This window comes from Apostichopus japonicus, chromosome 12 (assembly GCF_037975245.1).
Source record: "Apostichopus japonicus isolate 1M-3 chromosome 12, ASM3797524v1, whole genome shotgun sequence".
NCBI classification, from domain to species: Eukaryota; Metazoa; Echinodermata; class Holothuroidea; order Aspidochirotida; family Stichopodidae; genus Apostichopus; species Apostichopus japonicus.
The window spans coordinates 1,062,776-1,076,689 of record NC_092572.1 but is presented as its reverse complement, the minus strand read 5'-3'; the positions used below and the strand labels follow the sequence as shown (position 1 = coordinate 1,076,689).

The window sequence follows — 13,914 nt, the reverse complement described above, 5'->3', positions numbered from 1 at the left end:
TGCGTCTTATATTGGTTCAGCTTAGGTCAAATAAATAAATAAAAGGTCTAAATTTAACAGGTTCAACATAGTTAATTAAATGTAATATGTAACATAAACAATGATACATAATATTTTCATAACCACGCAAAATGTTACCAATTTCTGATTCTGAAATAATTTACGAAAAAGTTATTCAAGCACACGGCAGATAAATAATGTATAAGATTGCTTTATTCTGATACTTGTGAACTTATGGTTAATTTTAAGTTTCACAACCAAGAACTTTAAACTAACACAAATATATTATATACCTCATTCCATATTCAAAAACATAAGTACAATGACACATGGGCCTGTAACTCAACACTGAGCGTGAAAATCGGGTTAATAATTTGGTTCTTAATTTGTTTCGTGGGTTGAATGATACAGCTAAGTTATGACCGATCTTATAAAAGCTATTTCGTTTTCTGATTATTCACGATGATGAACATGCTTAAGCAACCACGTTATATTGTTTACGATTGACACAAATTGGCATAGATCTCAATGCTTACATATCCTGTGGACAGATTTCTGGTTTTGGCAACAGGAACTCTTCAATAACTTTTGCCTTCACTTCGGCTGAACTTAATCCTTCAAAAGGGTACTCGCCTATAAGTAACAAGAACCGCACATTAATGAGAGGCGTTGATAGAGCAGACAAACTCCGGGCCAACTGGTTACCTTCCTGCAATCTTAAAGTTCCCGTTATATACTGTATCTGTTACCGTTCATGTTTCCTGGTCTACTAATTGATCCCGGGTCCCGAACCAGTAGCCCAAACCCCCCTCCCTCCGCCTTCTTTCTGGCATATACATTAATTTTTGGCAATGTTTACCTGAACATAATAACATCAACCATAGCTGATGATTAATAATATAACTGACATTATATCCAATACATAAAACTTAATGTAATTTGAAAATGTTTGTACAACTATTGGCACATTACCTAACGAAAATAACTGCCACAAGAAAACGGAAAGATTCCAGGCTTCACTCTTAAGCAGATACTTTTCAAGGACAAATATCTCTGTAGCCATCCAGGCAACCGGCGGATTTACCTGCAAGGATAGAGAGAAAATACATCAATGAATTCAGTTTATTGATCGACTAAATTCTTTTCCAAACTAAATTGTTGACAAAATGTAAATTAAATGCCAATAACAGTAATTAAATTACCTTTCTCGTTAGCTGTTTGATTCTCGCTTTACACAGTTTGTGCGGATAAATGTCATACAACTTGTAAGAGCCGCTTTCGGTCAGAAGTACCTTTCTCAACGATAGTGCTGGATGACAAAACTGTTAATAGATTAAGACAATATTATGTTTATATACAAGTGCAACAATCAGCATCCAATGCCAATTTTACTTTTATGTGAAATTACAGTATCCCTTTTAATGCTTATAGTTCCTCGCAACTAAAAGAGGAATTGAAGTCTTACAAAATATATAGATCCTATAACCATTTGAATAGAGCATCATTGTAGACTACCTTCTTGGAGACAAGATACGACATTGCATCGGAAATGTTCAATGCAATGGAAAGCAAAGCCTCCAAAATTTTCTCCAGATGTAGCTGACCGTCTTCGTTTGTGGTCATCGCATGGCTTGCAAAACGATTCTTGACATGATCTTGAAGTGTTCCGAAGTTCATAGATTCATAATAGAATACCATGGGTGCTGCAGAAAGATCATTGTTATAACGTTAAGACTTATAAATGTGGATCGCTATTTAAAATGTTTATAACGTTTCCTTGTCGACTTATTACACAAATAATTTAGTTTTTTTTTATATGAGATATCACACGAATTTACTTTTAATAGAAATTGCAAAATGTATACATAATTGATTGAATACTTACTCTCTTGGGTCGACATGAACAAGATTCTAACAAATCTATCGTCCATTTTAAAAGTCGAGAGACTCTTTGCAAGAGTTCTCATCGTCACATAGTCATCAGCTGTTGCCTGATCTGAAGAAAATATGACAGCAGAAGAAATAACATATTTCACCATTTGCTTAATATGTTTTTATGACATCTGAAGGTGTACGGAACAATGGCCCATTTGAATTAATACTATATGTATTGACAACTGTCTATATTTTGCGAAACTATTTACTTGACACAATACAAAGGTTAATACTTTGTTCGTCTGACATTTTAAGCATTCCAACTTCACTTACATACCAGCAACTTGTGATTGATTAGAAAGAAATTACTATGTAAGAATTGGTACTCGGAAAACCCTAATTAACGAGTAAGGAGCTTTTCGTAAAAATATGACAATCTGACTGCATTTATGCTAGCATTCGCCAATGCATGAGAAATGACAATCTTAGTATTGAAAGTTTTATTCACATCTACCGTATTTTTCTCGGCCATAAAGATTCCTTTCCGTAGGCAAATTAATAGCGCATACGGGCTTTGCTATAATCCAATGTATGTTCCGAAAATATTGCTGATTAGTGTAGTCTACAGAACGTTAACATGTTGTTCAATTTGATCAATCAATGTCCAGGGCTTGAAATTCTCTATCACGTCCGACAAACATACGTGACTCGATTGACAAGTTAATGAGCTAACTTTTTTTGCCGATAACTGTGATGGTGCTGTTCAGGATTTTTTTATTTATATTTCAACTTTGTACAATTAAGTTTCATTTGATACTATTTGATGCACATTATGAACTGCTACGTTTAGTTGTGGTTGATGCATGGAACATGACAACGAAGCATAACAAGTAGTTATATTTAGTATTTGGACTTCGATAAATGGTTAGGATAGCTCAAAATTCTAGTACCTGAGAGCACTTTCGCGAAGCAAGTAAATTCAGTACAGTCTTCATCCGACGCCTGCGCATTCCAGTACTCAAACATTTCACTTGATTGTAACTTTACGCTTATGACTGGTTCCTTGCTGAGCATTGACCTTTTGTCTGTAAAGAGAAAATACCCCATAATGTGATATATGTGTACAACCACAGCTTGTACATTAAGTTAATGAAAGCTGCACCGAGCCTTTTGAATAATACTTTCAGATTAGTGGTTAATGTAACGATATAACCAACATTAGAGTCGAGCCATAAAATACACACACACGAGATATAGTTTGGATGTTCATCGTCACTCCTTTAGAATATTTCTCTCATATGAGGCAATATCTGCAGCCACAACATCAAAGTGTGTATTGTTTTCATTTTCTTGATATTCTTGTGATGCTTTTTTGACTAAAAATGACACGTTTTCGTGGATCACTCTAACTTGGTCATTGCAAGTTTAAGTTCAATCGAACCATACTCGCTAATAAATATGATAATATAGAATTACAAAATTAAAAATTAATTCTTAATAAAGCAAAGAAAGTGAACGTTGGAACGTATTTTCCTTCACATTTACTTTTTTCTGCCACTTTAATTAAACAGTGATCAATGAAAGTTTAGTTCAATTAATATTTATGAATATGTCGCCAGACAAAATCACAACCGTACTTCGAAATGATAAAGACTGCACACCAATAGTCTTTCTCTTCTGACGTCCTGTCCGTTTCACTTCAGTGTGGTGCTGCGCGTTACTTTCCATGTCAATACCAGTTTCCCAACTGCTGGAGAATATTGAACTCACGGAATAAAACCATCGGGTACTGTGTAGGAAGTAATTAAACGTAATGTTCGTTACATATTTGTATAGTAATATTCTGTCACAATCTTCGAATCTGTCAAAAACTGTTGTTTTTATGACAAGAGGTATTGGCTGAGTTAGTTGTTGGACCTCGTATCTTAACTTGCGCTAAATGTAAAAGTTCACGCGAAACGTAAAAAGGGGGTTTGGGGTGCGGGAGGGGGGGGGTGTATCGTAAACGTTAATACAGGGTGCTATCTGTGTACAGTGGCCGATTTTGAAACTGAATGGAATTTGACGCTGCTTGATCGTAGCGAGGAGCTTAATAAGACATCTTTATGGGCAATTGTGGTCTTGAAACTTATTACAATAGTTCAATACAAAGTCAACAGCAAGGTAGGAATCATTGGTCGTTCCTTCAAACAGCCACATGAAACTGCTCTCAAAGTGGCTACATTATGCATGCTAGCCAATCAAACGTAGTCACTGTAGTACGCTCTCCACGAAGGTGGATGGGGTGGGGAGGTGTTACCTCCATACAAAAGGCCGCTTCAACGGAACTATCTTATCATTGTAAGAAATATTTAGACATGGTGCCTGTCCACCGTCAAATGATCCTTAGAAATGGGTAAGGGTTTCAAGCCCCCGTCTCACACCCCGTCCAAACAATATAAAAGTACCCCAGGCGCACAAGCCCTACAATATAAACTTCGATTCTATAGGGAACAAGACCCCCCCCCCCCCCATCTAAAAAAAAATACGACGCGAATATCTTCAACTCGAATGCGGAATACGGGTCTACCGCGGGGAGTGGAAGTGTCGAACACCCACCCTCTTCTGTTACGGGATTGAAGTGAGCACACAGACTACTTCAGTCAAAAGTGAACAATAATATGGCTATGGACCCTAAAAGTTCTTTTATAAACCATTCTGGATGCCTAGCAACAATATCCTGTGCCCGTGATTGTGCAGACAATACAAGTTAAATTTAAGCTCACTTCAATTAGGAAACTTACGATTAATGTTCTGTTGTCCTATAACATGGACCACAAAACGTTAAACAGCTCAGATTCGTTTACAGTATATACATGTTTATGTTACTAGCAAGCAGCTGCATATTTCATGCAGTGTTGATTCACAGTTTATTTGACCTATTTTTCACAATAAGCATTCTGAGACACACCTCTTTTATGTTTTCAACTGTTTTTTTAAATTGCGAACGCGTTATTTGTTTTGTTCTTTTACGTGCAATTTTACATTTGCTGAAATTTACGATATGCGACCCTGTATGGTTCATAGACATTTCTGACATTTTCTAGCGATAACTTGGCCTTTAACCGGTTTATAAGTTATTTATTTTCCAATTCAGAATCATGTAACCTTCGTTTCTGTTCTCTGCACTCTCAGTTTTTCTACTTTCTCTTTAGAGATGAAAACCTTGAAGACATACACGAGATGAATATCATCGTGAAAGGAATCGTAACCAATGACAAACATCATCGAAATTATCTTTAATTTTCTATTCTCTCTGTTTATGCAAAACTACCATAAGTTATGAGAGAATGTTGGTTCAATGTTATTTCATTACATTTAAACTGAAGTTTAATTAAAAACGTAAGTATCTCTATGTATCCACTATAATGAAATTGTAATTTACCATCTGATTGCAGTGTAACCTTCACCTGGAATAAAGGACAAAATATAAAATTAAAATAAATGAGAGACTCAAGAGCTAATAATTTACATGCACGGCAGGCTTCTTAATAAATAATGTGTTGCTATGTGGTTTACAAATAATTATTCAACAACAACTTGTTAAGCCTATCATATATGCACCAGTACACACAACTGGCATAAGTACGTTTGATGCAATATCAAGACACATTTCAATATCACTACCGTAGTAGCAGCTAAAGAAGATAATGACTCTACATCATAAAACATTTCCTTATTCATAAACTTTCGATGATATATGTAACCTCAATATGTGACCTTGCAAATATATGAGATGTCGAGTTGTTAATAAAGTTAATATGGTACATAATTAATTAAAGTGTTACTATTTTGTAAGCCACCGGTATCATTACAAAGGTGAATACAGCAAGTGATATCACTACCGTAGTAGCAGCTAAAGAAGATGTGGACTCTACATCACAACACATTTCCGTATTCCTAAACTTTCGATTATGTGACCTCAATATGTGACCTTGCAAATATATGCAATGTCGAATAATTAATAAAGTTAATAAGGTTTGTAATTACTTACGTTTTACTAATTTGTAAGCCACAGGTGTTACGACAAGGCTGACTATAGCCAGTAATATCACTACCGTAGTAGCAGCTGATGAAGATGAGGATTCTAATAAGAAGATAATGTTATCAAAATCCAAACTAAAATAAGAATAAATAATAAAAGTTAATGTCATCATCAGGATTTCTTTACAGAATTGTGAGGTGTTTGCTTTCAACTTACAGTTGCAGCATCTCTCAAGGTTTAATCTCAAAGAAAAATTGAAACGAAGTTTACAGAAAAAAGAAATCCAAGAAAAACAAATCACCTGATATTTGTCTTCTTCTCGAAATAAATATAGAACGACTCATGTTCGGCGCGCGATCTCCATAGCTGGTACAGGTGATAGACCTATTAACTTGGGACGAATTTATGGCCAATGATAGCGAGTAGGTACTCGGCTGATCGAATTTCTTTGTGAAGCGTTTTGTTTGCAATAATTCACCATCAACAAACCATTGTAGAGAAACTGGTGGTAGAACTTGTCGAAAATCACAGACTAGGTTTATTTCGTTACTGGGATTGACAAGAGTTAGGTTATCAACAAGATATTCCAAATTGTTTCTCTCCATGATAAGCATTTCTGAAATCAATAAGATTTACCGGTTAGTTTAATATAAATACGGAAGCTGTTTATTGTCTTACAACTCAGCAAAATACGAGTTGACTGTTGAGAAGTTCCATAATTTCAAGTTTATACTTACAACTTAAATTCATATTAAAACCTGCACTAAGTAGTTATCATAAGAAATCAATAACAAATGGCATTTCATTTGTCAATATATATATATATATATATATATATATATATATATATATATAAACCTATTCTTCAATGATTCCATGATGTGATATATTTACCTGGTCCTATACATTCAACCGTAAATGTAGCTAAGATGGTTTTCCTGTTTTCCAGCTTACAACTGATCAGATATGACATTGCCTGGTAGCATGATGCCAAACCTATCGATGGGATTTTGTCATCGCATTTGTCAACACTGTCTACATGTCCAAAGTTGATTCCGTTTTGTGCTACTAAAGTTTCCCCAAAAAGCCATTTCACGTGAGATCCTTTATCACCGCAAACGAGGCAGACCGGTTCATAGTAGAGACCTTTACATACGGTAGTTTGTACTGGTTGAATGTTGTCTGAAGTTACAACACAATTTGGAACGTTACTTCCTCTGATAGCTACGAAAAAAAATGATAAAAAAGATAATAATAAGAATGTTGGTAGTTTATTGTTGACAGTTTTAAGACATTTTGAAAAGGATATTTTACTTACCACAAGACGTCAACCACAAACTGATTAACAGAAACGGTCCGATTTTAACCATAATGATAGGATGATATGATGATATTACTAGTCATAAGAACTACTGGATGTGTCTGAACAAAATTAATCCTAATAAGTTGTGATATGAGTGCCTGATTGAAAGTGAAATATACATATATTATATGAGAGCCGTTAATTACATACCCTTGTGGATTCAATTCATCACACCATGTTTTTTTGAGTGTTTACATATGCAAGAGAAATGCCGAGTAGACCACTTATCCCTGTCATTAAATGCACAACTGTCTAAAGTCGCTCACCGGGAAGAAAGTGAGGCAGAGTTGACACGTCGTTCGTATGTTTATGTAGCTGAGACTACTACTACCCTCTATACGGTATATACCATGATAGCGACATGTTATGACCTTTATAAACTGGATGGTTTAGGCTCTGCGTAGAAACAGAACATTTTGTGCCATCGACTCTCAAGCACAAACCTACGACGAACTGGCTTTCTGGGTCAACATATATGTTAGTTGTGACCTCATGCCCTATAATCATATGTGTTACATATATCGTATTTTTTTTATGTAATAAATTTGGATATCACCATAGTCATCATCCTCGTCATCATCGTCTCCGTCATCGTACTCTTCGTTATCATCGTCGTCGTCATCGTCGTCGTCGTCGTCGTCATCGTCATCGTCATCGTCATCGTCATCGTCATCGTCATCGTCATCGTCATCGTCATCGTCATCATCATCATCATCATCATCATCATCATCATCGGTATCCCGTTTCAATAATTAATTAATGGATGGGAGAGTGGGAGGATAGCTTTTACAATAATTAATGAATGGGAGAGCGGGGAGGAGAAGCTCCACGCAAATAAATGAGCAAAATGTTTTGCTGATTTCAAGATCATTTATTTTTTCCCTAAGAATTAAAAGTTCAAGTAATCGCTGTAAAATTAGAGAAACTGATTGGAAACAAACAGGTATCAACTATTTGACCGTAACATGATCTCGAGCACTTGTTGGTTCTTTTCGTGAACCAATTGTCTCTATAAAAAATGTTCAGAAGTTGCAAAGCTTGGAGTTACACGTGATGGGGCATCTGATACATGGATAGTTCATCGTTTCCTACTTCGGTCGTCATACATATTCATCAAATCTATCAATGAATGAAAAATCACGAGTTAGAAAGAAAACGACGCGTGGTTCTAGTTTTTGGTTATGTTTTTTTTTGTCTGAAAATAAGGCCTGTAAGCTAGACGTCTGAAAATGGACCGAACAATTTCTATAGCATTTCTTTATTTGAACACCGTGGGAACGAAAGAGAGGAATCTAGAAGGCCAAAAGTGACAAGGGTTAAAGACCTTCCATAAACTTGATAGGAACTTATAGGAGGTATAACATCACTTCATGACAGTACATCATAGGTATGGGGTTCATATAACAGTTTGAAGTGTTTTTGTTTTCGTTCAGATAAATGTGTCATTGACTCCCTCCGTAAGTTCCCTTCAAATGTTGCTGGATAGTACAGGAGGTGTCGGATGATAAGAAGAGGGGGAAGGGGGGGGGGAGAGAGATTTCCTTTAACTCGCATGTGCTCGAATTCGTTATGATAAATGTTTAATTGACTCCCTCCGTAAGGTCCCTTTAAATGTTGCTGGATGATGTAGGTGGTGTGCGAAGAGAGTAAGAGAGAGTGTGTGTGTGTGGGGGGGGGGGGGGGGGGGTTGTTTAAGCTAACTCGCAGGTGCTCGAATATATATTGGAACTATACAATACTCTAAATCACTGCAAGCGGTCATACAAATACTTGCTGTCGATTTAAGATAACACAAAAGGAAACGATGAAACATTTGGATTATTCTTGTAGAAATAATTTTATAATAACGATCGTCTCTGCAGATATACAAATAAAATTTAAAGGAGGAAAGTTGTAAACGTACTTCAGATTCTAACGTTTTGTTATTATTCTGTTACTACTATCACCGGAAGTTGCGCTAGCAACAAACCGGAAGGACAATCACCTTATCTGTAAACTAAAATACATCACTTCCTCTTCTTTCTAGTTGAGGGCGTTAACATTTATACATATCTTTAATAAGAAATGAAAAAGGAAACTATAAAAGTTGCTGTAAAAAACAAGAAAAGAAAAGAAAAAACTCAAAAGTCACGATAACTTAAGATAACATATACATATCCTTCCACATCCGCAATGGAATTAAGTCGCCAACATTTAGGTCATCAAATGTTCTGGATAAACAATAGGAAGTTGGTGTGAGCCAAGACTGGTTATGGCTTTACCTGCTGTAATTATTACATGTGCGTATTATGTGTGGTGGTATGGACGCATGCGTATCAAATTAACTACATCTGGAGACGTGTTTTTTTTATTAACAATATTCATGATTCTGATATAGATGTACCTAATTACACCATTTTGGCGTAAATTGCTTATTTACAACAACAAAAAAGAAGACAATTACAACTTAAGAATGTTTAAGAAACTCAAATGAAAGACATGCTACGTCAGCATGATGTGTAGTTGAAAATAAATGTGGGCTTTAATTGACCTGAAATATGATTGTTAGCCGCAAAAAATCAGAAGGTGCAAAGCCTGGGTGCAAAGCCTGGGTGTAAAGCGTGGTGCAAATGAAATTAACACTGGGGTGTCCATGGAAACAAACAATTGAGATAGTAATAGTAAAATCATACTGGTTGAAGGTTTCATTAGACCATGACAGTATCTGTTGGTAAAAACATAAAACTAATCAATGAAGTAACACGAATGACAAAATGGCATCTAACTACGGAGAGTTATTTGTTGTTACTGTTATATATGAACAACCGTGCAATGAAATGCAGTGAAAACAAATATTAGGAAAGAAATGGAAATTAACTGTATTATTAATATTTCAGAGTAAATGTGTTCTTAACAATGAAGTTTAATCAAGACAACATTCACCACTCATATCCATCATCCAACCTACGCCAGGTTTAAATTATGATATCTCATCTCCAGTAAATATAATATATTTAAGTAAGCTATCACTAATATCACCATTCAATAGTCTTTTAGTATTTATAATTCAATAACACTTATAGATGTTTATGGTTCCTGAGCATGTAACATGCCATGACATGATGCTCCACTTATTTCGGCCCCAAACGTACCAATTAAAAACATGCAACCAGCACATGTTACATAGATTTATGTATTTATATTACTTAGTTACTTTCACTCCAGGATAATGTTTCTTTGTGCTCCAGCATCTGCAAATCCATTTCAATTATTTGACGTATTTACATATAATGTAATGGCTAAATTGTTTTAACTTTATTTTTTTCTGTAGTACTTTTTGCAAAAGAAGTGACACTATATACTATTAAACCTTAAAATATACTATCTGATACAAAAAATACAAAATGAGATTATATGAAACGTTATATAAACATAGAGCTATAATGCATGCCAATAAACAATCAGCCTTCTTGGACAATCTAATGTATTCAATGCATGCAGCATATCAAGGTTATTTGCTTTGAAACAAAACAGATTACAGAAAAGAAGCAGAGGTTTACCGAACAAAATGAATTTTTAGTATAACATGTTTGTCATAGAGTGAATAAGGTATGCGAAAAGGTATTAATTAGCAAAAGATGTTAATGAACAAAGGTGTGGATATATTTGAAATGTATATTTGTAAAACTAACAACATTTACTGTCATTTTTTTTCTCACAGGAAGATATAAGTATGGACGAGTAATGTACTAGAGATTACTAATCAGTCAGTTATGTAGCTGGAAAGATCACAAAGATGTTGGCACTATTAGTTTGTTTGAAAACAGGAAATCTCATCAAGGCAATAATTGTTGAAGGCCAGGTGAAGATAGCTAAACAATGTGTTAATTAAATACCATTATGTACTAGAAAGAAAAAAAGACATTTGCTGGCATTATTTACCTCTTCACATTTTAAGTTACCAACAATCATGGAAGAAAAAAAAAAACATCTGATCTTTCTCAAAAAACTTATTTAAGCCAGAAATGCTCTAAGCCTTTACTACAAATCATGCAGAAATAATAGCAAAAAGATGTTTGTTTTATTCTTAGATCAAATATTAGACACAATATTCTGCTACTACATGCTATATTTGATGAATATTTAGAGTAAAAATGATAAATTTCTTTGTTTTTGTGTTTACCATGTACAACATATTATGATGAAGGTTCCCCTGATAAAAGGTCAACAAAACAAACAAAAATAATATTCAATAGTGTCTCTTCTTCATAAAAGTTCAAAAATTAACTTTCAATGACAAGCAATATGAGAAGCAAATTGATATAGAAAGTAAGAGGCCCCGGATTATTGCGAGTAATACAAAATATATATATATTTATAATATATATTTCCAATGACAACACTATGAATATGCTAAGCACATTGAATAGTTTCATGGTGACCTGTATTTTTACCATCAATGGCAACCACACATGCAGATGAAGGTATAAAGTTTGATGGCATACAATCTGACACACTTTAACACACCCTATAAACGTTCTGCCTATCCATATTCCTGAAAGATACACCCCCCCCCCACTATCCATAAAACAAATGCTGATATTGAAAGAAAACAGCTTTGGAACCAATAAAAAATACCTTGCTAGAAATTGTTAATGCCTAAGATGTACATTTAGCAAATGAACAATAGAATATAACTGGGATATTTAAACACTTCTCATTAAGTGTTCAGACTTTGAAGAGGAAAGTACATTCACAATATTAATGAAAGGCCACTATGGAGATACAATATTAACATAAGATAAAAAAATGCCCAGCTATTATCTGTCTTTTTCTTCATGAAATTTTTGTAATAGATGACATTAAAAAGTCCAAGATATTACGTTATAGTTATAGATAGGACTAACATCAAAATAATTGGAAATTGTTTATTTTTCTGGAGTTACCCCAGAATGACATGGTAGCAATAATCTATGAAATAGCTATCTACCTGTCTAATCACAAAAAACTCAGCTGAACATTGGTGTCTTCCTCAGGGCTGACCAGAGAGACAATCAAGGGGTAAAAAGCCATCAATTAGGGGGACCAGATAAAGTACAGAATTAGGAATAGTGTATGCTTAATTCATAGTATATGAATGAAAGATGGGGTTGGTGACATATTTGCCCCTAGGGCCTGCCCTTTCACCCTTTGACGTATATTGATGTTTGGTCCCATTGGTAGTGTCATAGAAAATAGTTAAATGCTACACATTTGTGAAATTAACAATATGAGGCTCACAATTGTTGTCAATATGACTTGATACAGAACCATATATGATCTCAGCAATCGTGTAGCATCTTGGCCATTATTTTGCAATGTTGTACCAGAAAAGTTACTTACTGTATAGGTACAACAGCAGTATGGAACTATATAATCACCTACTAAGTTTGTCACTTAATGAGATGGAAGTTTCTAAAAACAATCTCTTGCATGAAGAAACTTCTATGATTAAAACAACATCACAAAACACAAATTTGTCAATGAATGCCTTTAGTTATAGTACTAGCCTAGAATATTAACACAAGATTATGATACACACAGAGTGGTGATCTACACACTACTTATATATACTTATATGTTTGTGAAAATGATAAACCATTAACCTACTGTAGAATTTAATGTGACCTTAATAAATACAAATGTACCGTATATAATTTTAACTTCAGACAATTGCAAAACTTAAATGCAAAGTTACAACTCTTAATATGAAAAAAAAATGCACTAATTTCAAAACATACTAAGAACAGATAAATAGGCCTATATAAATCTTAGAATGGATATTGTAAGAAACAAATAAAGTTAATTAGGCATATACAAATCTTAGCATGGATATTGTAAGAAACCAATAAATGTCATTACGCTTTAACAAATCTTAATATGGATATGTACAAAACCAATTAAGTTTGTTCTGGTAAAATAGTAAATCCATCAAAAGTTCAGGAAAGGTTTGCAATAGAACAACCAGCTATCCATTGTAAGTCTCCAAAATTCTTTGCAAAAAAAAAAGTAACCTTCAAATTTTAGTTACCTAATAGGTTGTTTAATTCAAATCTATATTCAAATTAAATGTAATGATTACACTGGAGCCCAGTCTTCCTCCCACCCGCCTCCAACCGGCCAACAAACCTCACGTCTTTTCATAGTAATATTCACTTCTATTAAAGCAAGTATATTTCTAATGCTAAATCTTTGTACTAAATATGGAAACAAAAAAGAAGAATAAAAGATGAATTTAATGATCACACAAAATGTTGAGGCTGTAGCATCACCTTCCAGGAATGAACCAGTGCACTTAGTGAATTTCATAATATTATTCTCTTTCATATATGTGTGTATATATATATATATACTATTCTTACTCATCTACTGTGAACAAGATTCATTATGCTATTTTTCATTAACTAATAAATTACAATATGCAGATAGAAGAAAACAAATTGTGTTTCAAACTATTCTCTGTAACCAATTTCTCTGTTGACTTGCCAGAACTTGTGAATATTCATGGCTGCAGGCTCCTCCAATCAAATCGGCTGTTTGGTGAATGAGTAAGTGTTGGGAAGGGAGGCTGGACAAGATCCCAAATGCCAAACTCTTTGTATTCCTGAAGCGTCACACAACCACAGTATGGAAC

General features: G+C 34.4%; 2 protein-coding genes and 1 long non-coding RNA gene across 9 annotated transcripts in view; 1 reads left to right on the top strand and 2 right to left on the bottom strand.

Annotated features, from left to right (window-relative positions):
* The window catches only part of LOC139976759 (uncharacterized), a 22,209-nt gene extending 14,832 nt beyond the window's left edge, over positions 1-7,377 (bottom strand). The window contains exons 1-12 of one of the 3 annotated variants that reach the window (XM_071985495.1): positions 7,218-7,377; positions 6,794-7,123; positions 6,201-6,515; positions 5,909-6,001; positions 5,300-5,324; positions 3,513-3,664; positions 2,826-2,960; positions 1,886-1,996; positions 1,516-1,703; positions 1,203-1,322; positions 973-1,084; positions 537-633 (exon numbers count right to left, since the gene is read on the bottom strand). In XM_071985495.1, the coding sequence (XP_071841596.1) occupies positions 537-633; positions 973-1,084; positions 1,203-1,322; positions 1,516-1,703; positions 1,886-1,996; positions 2,826-2,960; positions 3,513-3,664; positions 5,300-5,324; positions 5,909-6,001; positions 6,201-6,515; positions 6,794-7,123; positions 7,218-7,269 (1,730 nt within the window). In that variant the 5' untranslated portion in view covers positions 7,270-7,377. The remainder of the gene's footprint in view (positions 1-536; positions 634-972; positions 1,085-1,202; positions 1,323-1,515; positions 1,704-1,885; positions 1,997-2,825; positions 2,961-3,512; positions 3,665-5,299; positions 5,325-5,908; positions 6,002-6,200; positions 6,516-6,793; positions 7,124-7,217) is intronic. The other 2 variants (XM_071985497.1, XM_071985496.1) reach the window with 2 other exon arrangements.
* LOC139976760 (uncharacterized) overlaps positions 1-9,929 on the top strand; it is a 26,203-nt gene extending 16,274 nt beyond the window's left edge. Inside the window, exon 2 of the long non-coding RNA XR_011796244.1 lies at positions 9,828-9,929. This is a non-coding gene — a long non-coding RNA (uncharacterized lncRNA). The remainder of the gene's footprint in view (positions 1-9,827) is intronic.
* The window catches only part of LOC139976758 (ubiquitin-associated and SH3 domain-containing protein B-like), a 53,939-nt gene continuing 49,105 nt past the window's right edge, over positions 9,081-13,914 (bottom strand). For all 5 annotated transcript variants that reach the window (XM_071985490.1, XM_071985492.1, XM_071985493.1 and 2 more), the window contains one exon: positions 9,081-13,914. In XM_071985490.1, coding sequence (XP_071841591.1) covers positions 13,783-13,914 — 132 coding nt within the window. In that variant the 3' untranslated portion in view covers positions 9,081-13,782.